At 36.3% G+C, this 22,899-nt stretch overlaps 3 protein-coding genes across 4 annotated transcripts in view; 1 reads left to right on the top strand and 2 right to left on the bottom strand.

Moving 5' to 3' along the window:
- Positions 1–22,899, bottom strand: part of Trim9 (E3 ubiquitin-protein ligase Trim9) — a 117,255-nt gene that overhangs the window by 57,401 nt on the left and 36,955 nt on the right. The gene's annotated exons all lie outside the window — the stretch shown is intronic.
- Positions 4,179–4,951, top strand: LOC108611830 (acylphosphatase-2). Its single transcript, XM_018004641.2, has 4 exons — positions 4,179–4,457; positions 4,531–4,547; positions 4,611–4,720; positions 4,784–4,951. The coding sequence occupies exons 1-4, from the start codon at positions 4,331–4,333 to the stop codon at positions 4,896–4,898; spliced, it is 369 nt and encodes a 122-aa protein (XP_017860130.1). The 5' UTR covers positions 4,179–4,330; the 3' UTR covers positions 4,899–4,951.
- On the bottom strand, positions 6,665–7,202 carry LOC108611831 (uncharacterized). Its single transcript, XM_018004642.2, has 2 exons — positions 7,044–7,202; positions 6,665–6,985 (listed from the first exon to the last, which is right to left on the bottom strand). Exons 1-2 carry the CDS (start codon positions 7,058–7,060, stop codon positions 6,808–6,810), a joined length of 195 nt encoding a protein of 64 aa, XP_017860131.1. The 5' UTR covers positions 7,061–7,202; the 3' UTR covers positions 6,665–6,807.

The following is a 22,899-nucleotide window of genomic DNA, read 5'->3' as shown; positions in this document are numbered from 1 at the left end:
AATTATATTGAGGCAGGTTTTATGTGGCAACTTTTTCACTTTCCTTCCCCACCCACACACGCACACACACGCTTTGCACTCTATGAAATTGATGGCGGATGTGACTCGATATGATGGCCATGTGCTGTCTTTACTCCTAGTTGTAGACAGCTTTTCAGCTCGGCTATTGATGATCCAAAAACTTTGCAGAGTGTGGGAAGCCAGCGACAATCAGCAGATGGAATACTTCTACCTTAAGCTGTAAAGTTTTGTATTTTGGGGCACAGCAGTTGTATGGGTAATGGGGGCAGCGTTTGTTTATATGAATTTACATGGAAAATTCTCTGCTCCACAATGGCAACAGAAGCAACAAATCTAATTTAAAACTTAAAGTCTTACTCTTAAATTCCATTTAGCTCCCATTCTGAGTAGTCTAACCGCAATTACAACGTAGGACAAAGATGCCTTGTCTAAAACACACTTATCGGCCCAAACCCACACACATACACACACACACACAGTCACTGCAAAAAGCACAGCAACAGGCAGCAAAGATAATTGGCAAACTTTATTAACGGATACAAAACGAGGCAGCTCCCGGCTGAAAGGAGCAAAAAAGGAGTTTCAAATTGCGTGCCCATGAATATGAAATGAAGTCGACTTCTGGACAAAAACATTGGGCAGCCCGCCCAGAGTCCCGCTCTGTCTCGGTGTGCTCCGTCTGGAGTGCGGCGTCTGGATTTGCTGCCGGTCCCCAGGTATCTCTCTGGCCATTGGGGGTTTGGGGGCGCCATAAACAACAATTTATGTGCTTTAATGAAAATTGGTTGAGAGGCGGCTGGCGCTTGGCGTTTTTCGATGGGACGCAAATAAATTAACTCGCCTTATTTCGAGGGTTGGTCCAGCCCCAAATGCAAATGGTGGGCAAGTTGGACATGTTAACACCTCGGACAAATCCCCAGCTCGCCAAACAAAAAAAAACGAACTTAAAATACAAATTTTATGCGACGCGCGCGAGACTTGAAAAAGTGCAAATAATTTCAAGAGCTCATAAATTTTCGAGAGCGACACGTGAAATTTGTCAGTCAGGCGGCAAATAGTAAAAGCGAAATGAGCATCCGTTCCATTCCACTCCGTTCCATTCCATCCCATTCTAGCCTGGTCGACCCGCGCCGCGCTAACAGGCAGGATAACAAAAACGCATATGGAAATTTTATGCAAATGTTTCACTGTAGCCGCAATTTGTAACAAATTTCAACGTGAAATTGTTTGAAAACGTCACATACACACGCACGCACACACACTCACGCTTAAGTATAACAGACATCTTTCAGTCTGCTTTGGCTGCGGGCACAAAAACAGAGCATACTTTTTCGGGTGGCCAGCAAAGTGAGCAAATTTAATTTGCTGTGCGGCACAAAATCAAATTGCATAAATGTCAATTTCGGTTAGCGCGAAGGGCACCATGGCACTAATTAGCATATTTGTGTGCAAAAAGAAGTGGCAAAGAAAAAAAGAAAAGTTCTCAACTGTGCTTAACACAAAGTGTTTTGGCTTTTTGTACATCATAGTTACATTGGTAAGCGAAAAACTTTGAAGTTTATGCAAATAGTGAAAATGTTAAGTGGTATAACAGCTGTTAGCGTGTTTGTTAACAGAAGAATATTTGACCTTTGCTAGACAACAACTGTTACAAAATTTAAAAATATATATATTTTCGTTTTAAGATCTGAATAGTTTATAAATAGACTACAGTATAATAAAAATATAAAAATAACGATTGATATATTTTATTTTATTTATTTTTATATATATTTTTTTAAATTTCATTTTAGTTTCATAAATATTTAAAATTAATATATATGTGATTTTTAAATTAAGGAAGAATGAAAAGATGGCTCTAATCTATTTAGAAAAAGTTTGCTAAATTAATTCCACTTATAGAGAAATCCCTTTTTTATACCCATTAAAAATGGGAAATCAGTGTAAAATATTTTTGAGAAAATGTATATTATTTAGTATGTAGGATATAATATTTGAATGGAGCTCTGAGCTTAATTAGCTTTTACATCACCTGCGGCCAATATGCTACTTAAATACACATTTACAATATACATAAAATATATGCGTATCACATGCTCGCCAGTGAAGCACTTGTGCCACAGAAACCATAAAATCCACCCACTGTACAGAGTGAGAGAGAGAGAGAGAGAGAGAGAGAGAGAGAGAGAGAGAGAAGTGGTGTGAGGGGCATCGCTAGCAGTAAGTGCAAAGTCTAATATTCGAAATGCCTGCGAGCAGAGCTGTGCTTAAAGTTGTTGGCATCGTTTAAGTAGCGAGCGCTTGAGTTGAGCCACTTTCAACTCAATTTTCGTGGGTAAATGGTGGAAAAGCGCCTTTAAAGCGAGCACACAGAAACGGAGACTGAGCAGGCGAAACGTCTCGGTTGGCAGTGCTAAACTGCAGCTGAAGCTGACAAAATATTTTGATTACTTTTGCACATTGGCAACACTTCAAAGTGTGCGAAGATAGCAAAAGGAGACGCGCTCGAGCATATTTTCAAAATAAATATTATTGTAGTAAAGTTGTCGGCGAATTTGTCGTAAATGATAAGGACACACACACACAGAGAGACAGACAGACAGAGCCAGCAGAGAGGAGTCACAATGACAGTGCTTGTCGTTGTCCGGGCCAGGCTGGCTTCTTGTTGCGGCTGCCTTGTCAAGTGCGGAAGTGCAGCCCCGGCGAGTGCCCGCCTGTTGATGACACTTTGATGTTTTGGTCAAAAAACTTGGCCGAAAAACAAGCAGTCGCTGCAACTTGGACTTTAGCTTAAATTAATATGCAAGCTAGCTCTATATCTGTATGTGTGTGTGTGTGTGTGTGTGTGTGTGCCTAAGAACTGGCTATAAACAGCAGCTGCCTGAGCTGGTGCTCCATATCTATAATATACAGCTCTTAAGAGCTGAGCGCATACACCATAATCAACAGTGCAAGGCCTGCGAACATCATTTGCTATCATAAAACTTGGCCAAAATGTTTGGCTCTCCTAGCCAGAGATACTATCCCAGTCCCCGTCCCAGTCCGGTTTTCCCAAAAATTGCGAGCTGTCTGCACTTAATGGAAAATGTCAGTTTGCCTGCAGCGTCAAACGTTTTATTGAAGTTTCCACTGAAGCGTCCAAGTTGCAAGTGGCCCCGGCCTTCGCTGCGCTACCTTCACTGACTCTTACATATATCCTTTAACATTTTTTTTTATTTCTCTCTTTCTCTCTCTCCTGTGGCCAGCAGAGCTATGCCCGTTAAATTTAACGAACCGGAAGCGCTAAAAGTGAAGCAGCTCCAAATAGCTTGAGCTGACAACAAAATGAGACAGAGCTAAAAAGAGATGTAGAGAGCGAGAGAGAGAGAGAGGGAGCATCTGTGGAACTGCTTGCTTGAACTCTTACAAGTGCGGAAATCTGATGATCTGATGAGCAAATTGCACTCACCAAACAGTCAGATGAAATATTATGTATTTTTAATGCGGCATTCAATTGTGTTTGGATTGTTGTTATGCGGATGAAACATCAAGTTTGCCCCCGCCAGCCGAGAAGTCGCTCAAGGATATTAGCTGCAAGCAGGAATTGAAAATTGACAGCACAGTTGGCAGATTATGAACTCTATGGGATTGAATGGAAGGAATTCAAATGGGAGGCGTGGCATGGCAGTGGCTTGTGGAAGTAGTTGTAAATGTAAAAGTTGCACGAAATGTATAAAACTTAGCTGAAATTTCAGCACTCGCAAAACTTTTTCAATAATTTATATTCAATTAAATTAATGGACAAGTTGAATTTCATTTATCTTAAATTTACACAAGGTTAATAAGCAGCTAAGTATATTTATTATAATATTTTAAAAATATTTCAAGTATTTTTTACATCAATAATTTCATATGTATGGATACTGAATTATTTCTATAAATGCCTATATAAATAAATAAAATCAATATAAAATATTCAGTTTTAATATGTATTAAATATCAACTTTTTACAGTATAATATTTACAAAAAAAAAAATAAAATTCTGTTAAAAATAAAATAAATTGGAAAAAATATTCAACTATTTATTAATATTTTATTAAGTTTTCAAAAACTAAAAGCCCCATTATAGCACGTCAAGAAAAAACTGTCACGAAATTGTTTATTAAATTTAAGGCAGCAACGATTCGTCTAGCATTTATTCATTCCTGTAAGATTCGCTGAGAGAATCGAACCAAATTTTACTGAAGTGAAGCATTTTTTACGCATTTAAATCTATAGAGTTTTTTTTTACTTTTTGAATTTTTTGAATTTCTGTAATTTGTTGAAATAATGAATACCAAAATTAAACAATCGAAGGAAATAATATCAAAATTGCCGACTGAATCAATTAGCCATAAAATGGACGGTGAGAAAAGGATTTATAGCTCGATGTTTGAGATCTATGGGCGTGTGCAGGGTAAGTATATTATTTTAGGTTAAGAGAAAATTATTTTAAAAACATATATTAATGTACTCGTATATTTTCTTAGGTGTATATTTTCGTAAGGTAAGTGGGCCTTAAATAAGATATTTAGGTTGATACTGAAAGCAATCTCTTCTGGCTGTGAAGCACACACAAATCAAGGCCAAGCAGCTTGGACTGAATGGCTGGTGCATGAATACCCAGGAAGGCACCGTTAAGGGAATTATGGAAGGACCACAAGACATGCTATCCGAGATGTGAGCACTGCCACTATATATACTAGTTTAATCCCATTCATAAATTCCTCTTAAATTTGACAGGCGCTTGTGGCTGCAGCACAAGGGCAGTCCACGTTCCATAATTGAAAAAGCCGTCTTCACGCCTTTCGAGCCCATCCCCAATCACAATTACCACACTTTTTCAATCAAACGTTAAGCATTAGCTCAACCTACTTCTACTAAATAAAGACAAGACTAAATGTTACTAAATCATATATGTGTATATATATATTGGGATCTGCGTTGGTATTAGTGGCATGTAACACATGTCGGATGCGCAATGTACGTGCTATCACGTCTCTGCTCTCTCCTTTCTAGGGCGTGGCAAGCAACTTTTGTTGCCGCCATAATATGTCCCAGTATGTGCAATTGCCGAGCCACAAAATGGCCAAAGTTGGCCAACAACAGAGAACGGCAAAAAGAAGTATGAAAAAGTTTTTAGATCCACAACGGCAGCTTGGGGAATTGGCTCGACAATATTGGCACGTGTCGCAGCTCGTAGAACGCGCCATTTGTCGTCCAATTAGCCAGCTGGAGCGCAGCTATTCGAAATAATAGAACGTATTTTCGTTCTAAACATTTTCCACACAGCATTTGTCAAAAATAAAAAATAAATATATATGTATATAAACGCAGCGCAGAAATTGTCGCAACAATTTCAATTTATTTGTGGCGGCCATCAAAAAAATTTTTGCGCCTCTCTCTCTCTCTCTCTCTCTCTATCTATCTCTGGGCTCTAAAGCTGGTCAAAAGTTTGCGCCACTTTTGCCAATTTAGCAGCAAATATTGTTGTACCACGCCCCCAGCCCACGGGCTACGAGCCACCGGGCCCCTCGTGCATAAAAGCAAAAACAAAATTTGCATAAATAAATAAAAGTTGCAGACTTTGAAATGTAACAGTTGGCGCTTGACTGCAATTAAAATCGGCCGCGCACAATTTGAAAGCCTGAAACTCCCCTCGGGTTTGTTTTTATAGCAGCGAATATTGCCCTGACTTCAGTTGCAGTTGTAGTTGTTGTTGTTGTGTTTTGCTTTTGTTTTTGTTTTTGTTTGGCTGGCTAACTGGCACTTTATAATAAACTGTTAAAACCGCAAAAATTGCAACAAAAGCGCTTGCCAGTTGACCATACTGCTGCAGCGCCCGACAAGCAGTAGTAGTTGCCTGCCGTGCCACACACACACACACAACAAAACAGATTCGCATAAATTTTGACAAAAACTACATTTATGGGAATTTTCGTGAAACTTTTTTAGCTGGCAGCAGCACTGCATGGAATTTTATACATATTTTGATAAATTTCATATTTTTTATCAAAAAAAAAATAATAATAATTTTATAATTTTATATATGATATGAAGTCATATGCAATAATATACTTTATTGATTACGCATCAAAATTTGTTTTGAAAATATATATACATTTTTTTGTTTATACTCATTCGTGAAGGTGAAATGAGTATATTGGTTTTTGTGCAAAATCTATCTGTCCCTATGAATGCTAACCACTTTAAAACATGAAATATGAAAAAAAAAAAAAAAAAACACGATCCGCCAGGTAGGGGCGAAAAACACATTTGTCTAACGCTTTAGCAGCTCAAATAAATTTTCCATGAAATTAATATAAATTAATTTTCGTATACCTGAAACAATTAATATTTATTTTCTTTTAATATTTTTTTATACATTTTCTTTTCCACTGTAATAAGCTTTATAATTGCTTTATATTGTGTAATAATATAAATGTATATATATTGTAATTTAATGCTGAATTTTTTTGCTCACAAAAGCGAATTTTATTGCATTTTTATTGTTAAATGTTAAAAATCAAATTTACATGACCTAAAAACAATCAGACGAATTTATTTTTCCAGATGCACAATTATAGTGCACACAGAATGGTAATTCAAAGGCAAATATTAATATTTAATTTTGTAGGTGAAAAATTTTATTATGAACCAATAAAGTGACGAAATTCAAAAACTGAGAATGGAAGTCGAGAATCTGCCGAATATTTGTCAATCCAGTCTATCGAGACATAACTACAGAGTTTACAAATTCATTGTGTTTACGATTCGAATACTTGCTGCTGTCGGCTCGGATGGCGATATCTAACGACTTGTCGAGGCCTCATATCCCTAACGATCTCACGCTGCAGCAGCTGCCTGTATAGCAACATTTTGCGTTTGGTTTCTGGGCTGCCAGCAGCGGAGCTAAATTGTAGAACTGTGCTCTTGACCTTTGACCTTTGAGCAATTGAAATTGATATCATAATTACATAATATGTCTACTCGATGGACTTACTGCTTTTCGTTAGGCATTTCGAGAGCCTCGAATCTGTAAATTGGTTTTTAAATTTTTTGAATTTCTTTCAGGCTTAGTTGACTTGTTAAAATTTTCATAGAAACTGGTTGCTTGGCTAGGCCAAGGCAAAGCCAACGCAGATTTATAGCATTTGTTTCAGAGGCTACTCTAGCATTATCTCGCCTCTCCGAGCAGCACACATAAACATGCCACAGCAATTATCGCAAATACACGCTAATCGCGCCACATTCCTCTACACTCAATTAAATAACCTTTGACCTCGTTACGTGGATTTCCTAAAACACGTCACGGACATTTTAAATGGAAAGCTGCAATCGAGTGTGGGATACACTGTAAACAGGAACAGAGCTATATTATGTTAAAATATATTTGAATATACCAATAACAATTTTATTTATTTTACCTAATATTAAAATATGAAATTTTTCATTATATATTTGAAAATATATAACTTGTATATACATACATTTTAAAGAGAGCAAAGACTTTAACAACTGCTTTAAGTATGAATAATCACGACTTTGATTTTCGTTTATAATTAAAATTAAATTGAATCACCTTTGTATTTTAATTATTATTATTATTTATTTATTTATTTTTTATTTTTATTTTTTATTTTATTATTATTATTATTATTATTTTTTATTATTATTTTTTTTTTTATTCCTTTCATTTAAAACCACTTTTCAAGCTCCAACTTATTTTCCAATTCCATTAAATTGCATTTTCTAATATTTTTGAAAAATATGAAATATGCATAGGGTATCAAGGCACAAAATGAAGTCATTTAATTTCGTAATTTGTATTTGGGATTCCAAACAGGCAAACGGCAACGCGGCACGCGAATAGATAAAACGCAGCCGACAAACCTGCGGACGGCAATGGCTCCTGAAATATATATAAAGAGTGAGAAAGGGAGAGAGCGAAAGATAGGGATGGGGCAAAATATAGTGTCGATAATCAATTCCGTTTTCCGGTTGATGCTTGATTTGTTCCTGCTCGTTGTTGTTGGCGTTACGTGCGTGACCCAAAATATATATTTGTATATGTATATGCATAAATATATTTTCAGAAAACCAAAATATGCATAACATTATTATAATCATATTGTGGAAGCGCCCCACGCTGGGCGGATTAGCTGCCGCCGAGAGGAGGCGGCGGGGCGTGGCAGGGCATGCATGCCTGTTCGGCTGTTAACTGAAATGTTGCTACCGGTTTTTACTTTATTTTCGAATGCTTGCGTGCACGCCGCTTGCATGTGGCATGGCAAAAGGCTCCATTAGTGTTGATAACGAGTTCATTGGCACATTGATGCCTATTGATTATCGAACTAACGAAATAACGGTTAATGTGTCGCCCCCAAATAGCCGTTGAAACATTTGTCTGGCCCCAAATGAAATACTCAATTGAATAATGACAACCAATTTTGTGGCCTAGGTGGGTCAACTATGGCAATGAACATTTATATTGTTTTGATAATATGACGAGCTTTAGACTACAATTAGCCCGTAGTTGTATGTTATTTATAATGCGGTAAATACACAATATGACTTTGTGTATGAGGTAGAAGATATTAGATGTTTGGTTTATGAAACATGTAAAGTAACATGATTCAGGAAATATGTTTATGAAATATTTATTTCTTGCCTCTGCAATATAAAAAAGTTACAGCAGGTAAAAGTATTGCTTCTTCGCTCCAAATCCCTTTTTAAATTACAGCAAACATTTTATTTTTAAGATTTCTAACTTTTTCAACTCAAATATACTTCGCTTCAAGTTCATAATTTTTTTTTTTTTTTTTTTTTTTAATTGACCAACTTATCAGCATTTAATATACTTCAAAATCCATTTAAAATGTATATCTTGATTAATCTCTGCGGAAACCTATTGGCTCGCATAATTAACTAACTTGACTTAATGCTCCTGAAATGTTTTGATTTTTCCATTACAAGTAAAAATTTATAAATTTATAAATTTAAAATGGTCTGCCACCGAAAATGATTTTAATTGCCCAAGTGAAAAACATTTGTAGTACAGTTTTCTCTATAAAATGTGCAACAAAAAACTTGTCACACACATAGCCTGTAATTAAAATATAAATTATTAATAACCATTTTTTGTATGCAGTTTTAAAGCTAAAAAAAAAATGACAAACGTGGATGATGAAACAGTTCCGACTTAAATAAAACAAACAAAATTGCAAACAAATAATAATCGATATGGCCAGATAAATGTTTTTTATATTTTTTAGCATTGTTAAAAAATGGGTTTAAAAACGTAAAAAAGTGATGGACATTTGAAATTGCTTTAAAAAAAAAAAAAAAATAAAAATAAAAGGAAAGGCTTAAATTCATCTGCATTTATACATGTAAAACGTATTTGGTAAAATTTAATATGTAGAATATTAAAAAAAAAAAAAAAAATTAAATCAATATTTTGAAAATATTTTCTGTTTTCAGATTCAACTTGTTTCGTGCTAACAAAAGCCAATATCAAGCTCTCAACTTCAATTGAAGTCACAAAGCTGCGACTTATTCGCCGGATTGTCTCAGGGCGAGAGCACAGAGCCTCAGACTCTGCCCCAGCTGGCAGCTTATTACAAATGCAGACCATGTTCGACGCGCAATGCCGAGCTGAGCAAAGCCGTGCAGACTGCAACCAAATCTCAGTCTAAGGCACTTGCCAAGGCTAAGACTTTTCCAGCATTGGCCACAGCTGCGCTGGTCTGAGAGACGAGACGGGTGCATGGAGTCTAGACGCAAATCCATTTGGCCACAACTGTCAGAATTGGCTTGGGCCAAAATGTAGCATGATGAACTCTGCCAAAAATATACAGCAATATAAATATATATATTTTCCATATATATATATATAAATTTTTTTTCAGCAAATTTCTATACACTATAGCGCGCTAATTTGGCATGCATGCAACAAGCGACACGTTGTGGCTCTGCGCCACGCCCACATCGTTGCCGCATGCAGCTTGCATGTTTATTCGCCATGTTGCGTGCCAATTTGATAAATGTCGCATTTGATTAGCGGCCAAAAAAACCCTCCAGCCCCGCCCACTCTTGGACCCACTCTCTCAACCACCCCAACGAGTGGTTTGCATGCGCGGCAATTGAGAAATTTATACAACGCAAACTTAGGCAAACTTTGCATAGTAAATAGGCGTGCGATAAGAATACACCGAAACGCGGAAAATCTTGTTTTGTTTAACAGTTTATGGCATACCTAAAGGCGCGCTAACGGAATGCGATCCGTACAAAACTTTTGTTTTGCTGCGGCCCTTGGAAACTTGTGACGGCCAAATATTTTTCGAATTTTATTTGCCAGCTTTGATTTGTTCGCGCAGAGTGCGAGACGCCAACCCCAAAAGCCAAAGGGCCAAAGGCCAAAAGGCAAAAGGGCAAAGTGGCCAAAAAGTTTTGTGGCTTTGAAGATTTGAAGTTAGCAGCTCGTTGGGGAAAGGGGGAAGCCATTGGACCTCAGCATACACCAAATGCCACTTGCATGCCGCGCTCTTTAATTTGTTGTTTCGGTCTGCGCCTAAGCAGCTCTTAATTGGCCATGGGATAGTAATTCATATTTGAAATGCCTAACATGACAAAAACATGAATGTGAGAGCCAAACCAGATATGGAGCATGTAAGAAGGGAAAAAGGGTTTGTATGTAAACATGTTGCAAAGGAAGTGCCTTGGGTGCCTACAAAACCGACAACTCTTTCATATGTTTGTGTTTAAGAAAATATATATTTTGGAAGAGGCGAATAAATTAACAGACAGACATTTAATTAAAATTCTATATTAAATATATGAAATTAGTGGATCGAATTGATAATTAAATGGAAGAATTATTGATTAAAAATATGCATTATGTGATATAAGTTTTAAAAGAATTAAAAATTAAATAATAATAAAACATTATTTATCTGATATAAATTATATCACTTATATATTTATTTATTATAAATATTTGAGGAACTATTGTTTATTATTTTATTTTTATTTTACAAATCTTATAGTCTCGAATAAGACAATTAATTATTTTCTATTATTTATTTAGTACTTATAAAATATTTACAGACTAGCTGCGTGCTACTTTTTAGAGTGATCAATCAAAACAAAAATATCCAAAAGATATGCAAATAAAATGAATGATTGCTCTACCAAGCTCTTAGACTGAATAAGCTTATAAGTTCTAGTTTTTCTAGACTGAAGAGCAGTCAAACAAAATATTAATGAAAAAAATATATATTTATAATCAAACTTTATTGCCTATAGATTGAAGAGTATTTGAAAAATGCATCAAGACTTCAATAAAAGAAAAAAGATTTTAATCAATATTGTACATTGAAACATCTAAAGAAAATATATAGTAAATGAATAAACACTCATGTCTCGTGCATCTTAATCCCCCTCCAATATTCACTGCATTAAACTTAATGCAACTGGCTCAGATACTTGCAGCAACTACAGCAACATAGGCCAAACTTCAGCAACAAACAAAAACAAAGCATAATTTCTTAACAACTCTTGTAATAGCCAACCGAGCGAAAGGCCAACTTAAAGCAAACCAGGCCAAGTTGGGATATTACCAAAAGCAAGAAAACAATGAAATTTGACTAGAGCCGGCAAAGGCTAAAAGACAATGCGAAACTTGGTCAGCCAAATTAGCCTGCAAATAAAACAAAACTCAATTAGTTATGCGTACTTTTTGTGGCAAGTCGTGGCTGATGCTGCTGCTGCTTTTACTGTTACCTCTACAGCTCTTGTTGTTGCTGTTGTAGTCTCATTAATATTAACGGGATGCGCCACGCCCAAGTGCAAAGCACTTTTATTGTAATTTTAATGAAGCTGCAACAACAACAAGGCAATACGCCCAATGGTATGCAACAGTGTTCTTGGCTTAAATTTGTGCCACTTCTGTTTTGCATGTTGCTACCCCATAGCTGGTGCTGCCGCTGCTGCTGCTGACCCAAATACCTGTCCAGCCGAGTACACTCGTCCCGAATATATATATATATATATATATATATACATATATATCTACAAATTTCCATTGTTTCGGTATTATAATTTATGCCAAATTGCCGGAATGGCGGAGAGAAGACAAAGCGAAGGCCGTCAAGTGCACAAGGATTTCAATTTTTTACAAGTTTCCACTTACATAAATACCGTTCTGGTGAATTTCCAATAAAATTTAAATATCAAATACAGCGAAAAATTGTGCTAGCTTCAAAAGGACTATATACATTTTTGTAGCAACGAAAGAATTTACTCTTTATCAATTTCATCATTTATTACTTCATTTGCTTCCTTTGTATTTTTCTATTTTTTTTTTTTTTTTTTTTTTTTTTTTTTTGTTCTTTTTGAAATTTATGAACATTCATTTATTTTTTAATATTTTTATTTTTTGTATTAATTTAATTTAATTATTTATTACTTATTTTTCCTTTGTAATGTTGTATTTTATTTTATAATTATTAATTATTTAAATATATAATTTCATAAATGTTTTTTATTTTTTAATTAATTAATTTTTAATTATTTATGATAATTAAATTTTTATTTATTTAATTAAATTTAAATATAATTATTTTTAATATTGATCAATTTGCTTCATAAAATTTAACATTCCGATTGTTGCTTTAATCTTTTTAAGCATCTCAATTAATCTCTGCAAATTCAATAGATTTTTAGAGTTTTAATTGTCAGAGCTTTACTAAAGCGCATCTTCAAATTTATCTTTCACAGCACTTTCCTTTTACTACGGCAAACATAAAGAAGCCCGTTTACCACCTTTTGTTTTGGCAAGAAGACCCAACGCACATTGTTGTCGTTTGGATTTTCTTTAGAATTTCTATATACATATATCTATAGTCACTTGCAGCCTTCGAGCCTATAAAGTTTTAAAGTAAATTCAAGCAAAATCATGTTGATAATCATCTACAGCTTCATCAACAGGAGTGCTGACTGCTCCATGCCGTCTAATCCTGTTAAAGCTGCCAAAAATCCACGACAAGGCTCAACGCTTCGATTGAATGCCCAAAAAAAAGAAAAGAAAAAGTAGCGAAGGGGGAAATCGCTTAGCCCAGCCGACGAGACGGGCCCAAAAACAGACAAAGCTACAAGCATAAGCTGCCACGCCTCGCCGGCCCCCTGCAGCGCTTCACACAACAAAGCAAAACGGTAAATAAAGCCGAGCGATGACAGCGGGCGATGAATGAATGAAAATCAAAGCAAATCAATGCGCAGCTTTTGTCCACACAGCTGCTGCTGCTGCTTCTGCTGCCCTCACTTAAATCTGATGAAAATTGGAAAAATTTACTTTGGCAATTTTCGTTGCCTTTTGCCGACAATGAAATATGTCAATTTCAATTATGCCAAGCGGCACAGCGACAGGCCACGCCTCTCCTACTCCGCCCCCCGAAACACACTAGGCCGCAGGCAATTGAAACGTCAGATGGCAAAGGCAAATCCAGAGCCCAAACCGAGGCCCGAGGCCATCAAATGGAATTTATTGCGACAGTTCGACAGATCGACAAATGTGTCAATTTTATGTAAAATCAAAATCAGAATTTGCATCGATTACAGCTCTGATAACGGTTAACAGTTCTCGCCTAGAATTAAGACCTTATCGAAGTGCCATTGGGGTTTCGTTTTAGAATTGGAGAAGGTGGGGGCGGGAAACGAGCATTGTCAACTGCCTCTGTCAACTGGGTAATTAGAGTTGTTTTGGGCGTGTCAGATGTAAATTGTTGACAGTTGCGATGCCTGAGGCAACAATTTTGGAAATAGACGTTGAATTGGGTAATATTTGAATGGGCGGAAGTGAATAATCGAGTAAAAAGTATTTGCTACAATGAAGCAAAGAGGGGAAAGTGTCCATTGTGTTGATAGTTGACTTAAAATACTTTAAAAGAAGGCAAAATTATGCAAAGCGGATATGAAACCGTTGAAACGGGTACGGGAACGGGTAGTATCGGCTATGAGTTGGATACATATTTTGAATACATTGACGGGCATCGAGTTTGAACAAAGTATTTAACGGGCATTTATCGAATATCCACAGGGTATGAATCAGTTATTTTCGGTTATATATAAGGTATATATCGTAAAAAATTGAGTGTACGTATCGGCAATGTATCTTGTATATTCTAGACAACTATCAGGTATTTATCGGGAAGCTATCACATATGTATCGCTTATATATCGAGTCATATCAGGCATTCATCAAGCATATATTAGATATGAATTGAGTATATAACGATATATAACACATATAAAGCAGAGATAAGGCCTAAAAACAAGTCGAAGAATTTTGAAACTCTACTAATTTAATAAACCACATTATAAGCTGCGCATATTGGTAAAGAAATTATATCCTTACCATACTAAAAGCTTAAAAAAATAGTCAAGAAATGTGCTTGATTTATAACCATATAAAACACATGTTTAACATAGCGCACATGCATATGTAAAAGCAAGCCATTGAAGCCCAGACATTGACAATTACATTTATGAATACAATAAATGTTAAAGCTATAGCAAGTTGATGGGAAAGTCTTAAGTACTTGGCAGGCGTGATTTCCTGGCTAAGTATTGAACTATCAAGAATCAATTGAAGGGCCATAAAACTGGCAACTGCGTCTAGCATTTTGCACAGGAAATACGACGTCTGGGTCTGTGTCTTGCAGTGAACTCGCCGGCCGTTTAACAATGCGAATATCTTGTATAGGCCATAGACAGAGACGAACTGGCTGACTGACTGACTGATTGAGTGATTGATTTGCAATGGGCGACGAGCAACTAGCAACTGGCAGCTGGCAACTTGAACTGAAACTGAACTTGAAAAGTGCATGCACGCAGACACAACACTCTCACACGATAACAGCAAATACAACAACAACAACAACAACAACAACAACAACCATGGTGACAACAACAAAGAAGCCGACTAGGAAAAATGTCATGTCGAAGACTTCAGGCAGCGCATATCATCGATATGATCTCTTCAGAGAGAGAGAGAGAGAGGGGAGATTGGCATTTGGTGGCGTCTGCAGCTCCTGCTGTGGGCGACACTTTGATGTGAAATTGATGATGATTGAAAGTTGCATTTATATGGTGTGACTTTGTATATGTGTGTGTGTGTGGCGCTTTTGGGGGATGTTCGTGCTTGGCAGTTTGTCTGATTGCAAAGACATTAAGCGCTTCCCGTTTAATGACATTATGCAATGTTTATTTTTGCTCGCATACAAATTAAACAATTAATAGGGCAAGCCAGAAAATACAGTAGTAGCTAGGGTGATGAGCTAGAGAATACCCTGTAATTACTTAACAACTATAATTTATGCAGAAATGGATTTTAATGTTCAATGAATAATTTCTAAGAATTCAATATATTGCGTAAATATTCCCATAATTTATGTTCAGAGAGATTTAAATTTAATAAAGTTTTTCCAGAGTACAATTAGTTTTCCTTATTTATGTATAGCAACTAATAAAAGAATCATACTTGAATAAAGAAAACACCAAATAATCTTACAGCAGAAGAAGTCTACCAAACTTTCGTAGCCCAATATTATGCCAGAATATATATATACATTTTGTTTTCTGATCAGGTTACGATTTTTATAGATTATACACAACAAACATTTTGTAAGCAGCTCCAGTTTACATTTACAAAAACATTGTTACACATCTAGCACAGCCTCTTCTCTAGTTTCTAGGGTATGCCATGCCTAGCCGCCTGCCAGCCTAAACAGTTGGTTGTTTTTGGTCTGCGGTTGAAGTTTTATTTGCCCGCCCTGCCATGTGCTCTAGATATACATATGTGTCAAAACTACTTTGGGGCCGTCGTAAATTTAATTCTTAAGCGTCTGCGTCAGCAGCTGATGATTGTCATCATCATCAGCATCATCAGCAGCAGCAGCAGCACCAGCAGCGTCACTATCATCATGATTACGAAGACGAACGAATACTCATTGCATTTTTATCACTTACGCGAAATTGGTTTTTATGTGTCGGAGCCTCATGTGCGCCTATTAAATTAAAACGTTGCGCCTTCCTTAGGCACTCGACATCAATTCCCCCGCACTAGACGGCAAACTCCAGTACCAAGCAGAGGCACAACTACTAGAGCCAGAACCAACTATGGGCAGCTCGTGCGTAGAGACAGGCGAGGCAGTTAAATAAAATGCCCAGACGCCGTTTATGCAATGACAATCAGCCAAATAGCCCAGTGATATATCTTGGTCATACTTATACGAATATAATGAAAGAAGAGAGCAGCCAGCCACTTAAGGGAGCTGCTAGCAGTATGATGCTGACTCTGACTCTGAGTCTACGTCTTTCAGTGCTTTAGTTGCCTTTGTCGCCAGCATTGTTTATTGATTTATAGGCTTAGCTCTATATATGTATACATACATATACAGAGCTTGCCAGCCAGCTGATTGCAATGTATGTCTGTGATATATACGCTTTTGTGGGCGTCACTCTCAATGGAACACTTAACATGGTGTACACAATCTATTGACTTACTCGAGTATCATCAGAGCTGAGTTAGTGTGTAGTCGTTATATGTCTATGAATAATAATTTACCTGAAATTAAAAAAAGAAAATATATTAGAGTGTGATATTTCATAATTTGGATAATTTATAAGGCAAAGTATTTGATGACTCACGATTAAATTAAAATTTTACTAAATATATAAAAAGCCAAATATGTAAAGAAATTAAAAAAAATAATACATTTTAGACAGTCTTTTATATTATATAGTATTTAATAAATAAGTACTGGTTTCTATTTATTTATTTATTTTTTTTATTTATTTTAATTTTATTCAATTATTATTTTTATTAGAAATATTTTATTATTTTTACTTATTAAGCATTTCAAATTTCTCTCTTTTTTACGGTTTTCATTTTAATAATAATTAATAATAAGATTCATGATTTATATTTATTTTCAACTATATTAGTATTTTTTTATTATTTTATTTTAAATTATATTCAGTTCTAATTTTTAATAACATTTTATAAAATTTATCACCTTTTAAGACTTTTTATTTATTTTATTTATTTATTATATTTTTTCTTGGAATTTGTAAACAAACTTTTAGCTTTTGACATTTGTATTTTACAAATCAAACTAGTTTCCTTACGGACACTATCGCAAATAAAGAATATTTATTGAAAAAGATTACTTTCGAGATATTAAATTTTAAAATATTTATATTGCTTAGAAAAGCAATTACATGCATTGCAATTCCTAACATGTGTAACTGCAGCTAGTTTTATTTTATTAAATGCATTTGGATAATAAAATTGAGTCTCTTGGACAAGCTGAAGCTCTGTGTGTAAGCGCTGCCTTGGCTATTTGGGAATTTAGTTGCAAGCCAATATCCACAAAGGCAGCCACAATGACACCTGTGCCAGGCCAGTCTCCATGCACTTCAGGCAAAATCAAATGATATACAATTAATTCCCACTGCCTATCTGCATAGTGTATGGCCAACAAACAGGCCAAGCTAACCAGCTAAGCAAACCAATCCAAACCAAACCAAACTCCAGCCACTAAACCGACCTACCACTGGCTCGGGCCAATGAAAAATCTGTCATGCTCAGTAAACTGACAAGTTAATGCCACAGCAGCATCCAGAGGCGAGGCACTGTGGAGCCAATGACTTAGCAAAAAGCACCCAAAGGCTAGCTCTGGAAAGCTGGGTGGGTCAGCGAGCGAGCGAAAGTGTGAGACAGTGTCTGGTCTCTGTGGTAAAATTTAATTTAACATACAATTCAAATGCTATACGACAAATTCTTTGCACATACACACACACACACACACACGCACATTGGCAACCAGACCTCAGACCACAAAATACACAAAACGTTGCCTGGACACAAAAGGCCAGGATGAGAGCGAGAGAGAGAGAGTTTTTTGTGTGGCGCATAACTTGGGCTCAAGGCTCAAGCCCTTAATTATATTGAGTGTATGAAATCCTTTAGCCACACAATGCAGCCCATCCTCACACACACACACACACACACACACACACACACACACACACACACACACACACACACACACACACAGACATACACACTCGCCTAGGCAAATCCGGGGCAACAGGAAGTGAAAGTGGCCTGGACAACAGGCAACAATGTCCATGTCCTTGAACAGCGCATAATCCAAGCAATTTGCAATTTTTGGTAATTTAACTTGACAAAACTTTTTAATGGCCAATGCCAATGCCATTGCCACTGGCCGGCCACTGGTTCAGCATCGAAATGGATCCCCTCTTTCAAATTTGAAAGCGTAATGGGCGCCATTTGAGGCGATTGGTTGCGCAACTGTTGCAACTCGAGCTTCGATGCTTGGGCGGGTTGAAGTCTCACAGCCCGATTCCCAATCAAAAAAGTTGGGAAAAAAAACCCTTTGTTCCGTCATAAAACCATAATTTTTGATTGTTATGTACTTTAAGCGGATTTCGACTGAGCGCAACGGGCAAAGAGATTTCATATACATATATACATAAATACACATAAATATGTATGTACATCTCTTCTTTTTTGTTGTTGTTGCATGCAAATTTTTGTAGCTTTTCCCATTTTCATTTTCAATTTCATTGGAGTTTGTTGCTGTCTCTTTGTCTATTATATTCGATGATTTATGGTCTTATGCGCAGCTTGGCCATTAACTGGGCTTAAGGCGTTAATATCCTTAGCGCAGGATTCGCTAAAATAAAGAGTTGGGCAATTTATGCGTTGATTTGATTTTAATCTTCTTTTGCACGAACCGCTGGGAATACACAGCAGACTTTTAGCTATTGTTGCCCACGGATCTGTTAATGTGAGCAGATTTGTGGGCGAATATTTTTGGTTGCGACGAGCTTAGCTCGGCTGAGCAGAGCGGCAAAAGTTGTTAAAAGGGGTTTTTTTTTTTTTTGGAGTGAGTGAGTGTGTGAAGTAGTTGAGTGTGAATGTAATTTTAGAGAACGCAGTTTTCACTTGAGCATATTATGAAATCTAATTTGAAATGTTTAGATAATCTTTTTAGCTGTCATAACATATATGAAATATTTCATAATTAATATATGAAATGGTAGAGATGAAATTTTAAAGCTTGTGAAATGATACAATAATATTATTTTAATAAAAAGTAACAAAACTATAAACTGATTATATAATAGTTGTCAAAAACTAATATAATAATAAAATAATATGAAACTAAATAAATAACATTTTTGATAATTAAAATCAAGCCTAATAAAATATGTAAAATAATTTTACTGAAATATAATATATTTTTGTAAATAAAACCCGTTTATATATAATATTTTAAATATAAATTTAAAAAAATATAATAAATAATAAAATATTTAATATTTTTATATATTTATCGTCAATTTCAACACAAATTGATTTGAGTCTTTCTTAAAATAAACAAATATGTCAGTTAATTTTTTTTTTTAATTTAACAATTTTGTACTAATATAAATTACAGGCAATTGATTCTAGTTTGGCTGAGCTACTTTACACTTTTAAAAATTCGTATTACTTAAATTATTTGCACTTTACCCTAAGCTCCTCTCTATCCTCTTCATCTTATTACAAAGAGCATTTTATATCAACTTCCAACTCAACTAAACTCCACAACAAGGACCCACTTTAAAACAAAGTTGCTTTGCTTTAATCAAACTTACTTGAAACTCGATCTAACATTTAACTTTCTAAGTTGTATATCAAATTAGCTCTCTACCCAGCCTAAGGAAAATTTGACAACTTTTCCCTCGCAAACAACGCAAGTAATATTTATAGCTCTAATTACAAACAACAGCAGCTCTCACTGACAACAAGAACAACAAATAGAACAGGAGTCGCGCCGCACTGGGAGTATCAAAACAGCGCAATATCAACTGCGAAGCGAAGTGAAAAAAAAAGAATAGGAGAGTGAGAGAAATGGATAAACTGGGGACGTAATACTGCGACCATAAGCCACAATTTCAGCGACGCCGAAAAACAGTTTAACTGTCAAAAATGACAAATAGCTCGCTGAGGATTTAATTTTGAATGCAGTTGCGCTTCGCGTTTGCATTGCAGTGGAAATTAACTAAGAGTGCGCAAAACGTAGCGGGGAAAATTGCGACTAGCTACCGTTAGATGGAAAAACCCACCCCCAACTCCCCGTCAAGCGCTACAAACCATGGCAACAAGCAGCAGCAGCAGCGGCAACAACCACCGAAAATCTTGGCAAAAGTAGCGAAACGGAAGTGGAATTAAAAACGCGCAGGGAACACCTTGCTGCAAGGGGACTTTAAAGGGGGCCAGGGGGGTGGCTTTGGCTAGGAGGGCTGCGTCTGTGACAGGCAAAAGGGGTGCAATGCGCTTTACGGCCTTTGGTCACATAGCAATGCGGCCTTTCATCTACGTACGGAAAATTACGATTGCACAATACAGAATAATGGAAATGGAAGGGCAAAAGGATTTCGCAGTACAAACTAACAGAGGTGGATCACATACATACATATATATAGATTTATATATGTATGCACATATATACATTAATCGTTTACTCAATGTTCAGTCAGACGTTTTATTGCAATTCCAAATATGTCTATTAACATGTCCACAACGCACGTGCCCCACGTGCAACACGGCCGGCGGGGGTCGGTCGGTCGCATCTATCCGCTTATTAAAAATATTTGTTTATGTTTGCGTTTCTATCTGTCGGCTGGCATTGTCTTGCCTAATGATGTTTACGACTCGCTCGACCATATAATTAAATTTTTAGACATTCACATTTTTCAACATCAACGCACATTAAACACACATGCCAAGAGCTTTGTTAATCTGGAGATACATAGAAGTGGGGCTAGGGCTTACTTTGCCTGAGGTGGGTCATGGAGAGCAAAACGATCGAATGAGCTTTCGCTTAATATTATTATTAGTATGGATTAATGTTGATACATTTATATGAGCTTTAATGGTTGATGCCATAAATCCTTATTAACTATGTGAAAGATTAAAAAATTTGATTGAAAAAAAAATATATATATAAAATAAAACATAAATAACATATAAATAATTATAACCAGAATTAGTTAAATTCGCTCCAAAATAAATAAACGATATTTTTAGCATGCGTATAAAATAATTAAAAATTTTGAAATATGAAAAATAGAATTCGTTAAAGGCAAATATCAATTATTAAAATATTAATTAATATTGCTTGATTAAAATTCGATAAAATATTATTTTGTATTTAATTTTATTAATTTTACTTAATAATTTTCCGATTTACCTATCTAAAAACTCCACCTATAGCCACATAAGTTTTTACAAATAATCGCCAGTTTACTAATTGTATTGCAATACATTCCTCAGCTATTGATTAGCCGCATTAAAGATTTTCTAACTGTTCATTAGTGTAGGCATTCGGACTCTAACTGCAACGGCTTAGTGGCACCTCTCTATGCGCTTCTCACATACACAGCTGTGTCTGTTTTCTCTGTGTAATTGCAAATCCAATTAATTTACGAACTAGTCGCAGCAAATGTGCCACTAACTGAGACATAAATAGCACAAGACTAGACACGAGACACGAGACACGACTAGCTACAACAGATACTCAAATGCCAGTCCCCCTGTCCCTGCCCCTCTCTCACGCTGCTGTTCGGTGTCTTTCTGTCTCGCCAATGCCTTTTATAGCCGATGTTGTGACTACGTGTGTTCCTGAATTTAAAGTGCTTGTGGTTTGAGAGACTGTCGCTGGAGTGTTGACAACGTCTCTCTATGTGTGCAAGTGTGTATCTGTGTGTGTGTATGTGTGTCTGTGTGTGTTTATCTCAGATTGACAAATGTACAACAATTAAGTGAGAAGTTTGGGGATGCGACTGATGCTGATGATGCTGCCTCGAGGTTGTCAAGGAAATTGAAAAGTGAAACCTGCAGCGCACCAAAAACTTTGGCCGGATTTATGTCACAAGTTTTACTTGGAAACTAACCCAAAGACCCCACAAAACCGAGACCCATATCAACATCAATTTCACTTTAATGTTTCCCGTGCATAAAAACGTAAAATGTAAAACAAAAAACTTGAAGAAGAGAAATTATGCTAATAAATCGCAGCGACACGTGTCGTCGTACTCTCAACCTAATGGACATGCGCCACGAAATATGCATTGAATATTTTTTACAACATCGCCCAGCGCAGGCCCAGCTGCCGGAGTGCTGCACATTCCGGGCGCGGATTATGGACTGCACGTGGTGTTTACACATCATTTACATAAAACGAGCAACAATTTCTTTTTTTTTTTCGTTTTCCTTTTTGCAAGTTCTTAGCAGCAACGAGCGCAGTAGAGTCCTGAGTATGAGCTGGAAAAACCTGCACAACAAAGTTGTTAATTATACTTGACTGGACGACAACTCCAACTCAGCCCAACCCTGCGCTTTGCCCAGTCAAGCGCTGATAATAAAGCGCCCGGGCGGCCCTGGGGGCTTTGAGTGAGGAACTGGCACTAGGAACCTGCCCGTTCGTTTATGACGTGCCCGAAGTGAAAGAAACCATTAATCAGCGCCTTGGTTAGACCGGGCTGCTTTTACCTCAACACGATTTACCGCTTTACGGAGCTGAGCTGTATATATACATGTATTTTTTATTTCATTCCTCTCTATGCGATTCTCATAATTTGACACTGGTCGCGTGCGTAACATTAAGCAATACAATACGAGACCAGCAAACGATTTTCAGATAAAGACCATTTAAGTGTACAGAGAAAAACAACTTGTATTATAGCTAATTGCAGTAATTAATGAGTTTAGTTTACATTTT

The sequence above is a fragment of the Drosophila arizonae genome, chromosome 3 (genome assembly GCF_054131065.1).
Source record: "Drosophila arizonae isolate 15081-1271.41 chromosome 3, UAZ_ARI_1.0, whole genome shotgun sequence".
Taxonomy (NCBI): domain Eukaryota; kingdom Metazoa; phylum Arthropoda; class Insecta; order Diptera; family Drosophilidae; genus Drosophila; species Drosophila arizonae.
The sequence above is the reverse complement of the archived record's forward strand: the minus strand, read 5'-3'. Positions and strand labels throughout refer to the sequence as shown.

What these genes read in the sequence shown, in the direction of transcription:
- LOC108611830 (XM_018004641.2), top strand. Translation starts at nt 4,331, where the DNA reads ATGAATACCAAAATTAAACAATCGAAGGAAATAATATCAAAATTGCCG. An exon ending in CAAGACATGCTATCCGAGAT is followed by an intron (nt 4,721 to 4,783) that starts GTGAGCACTGCC and finishes TAAATTTGACAG; the next exon opens with GCGCTTGTGGCTGCAGCACA.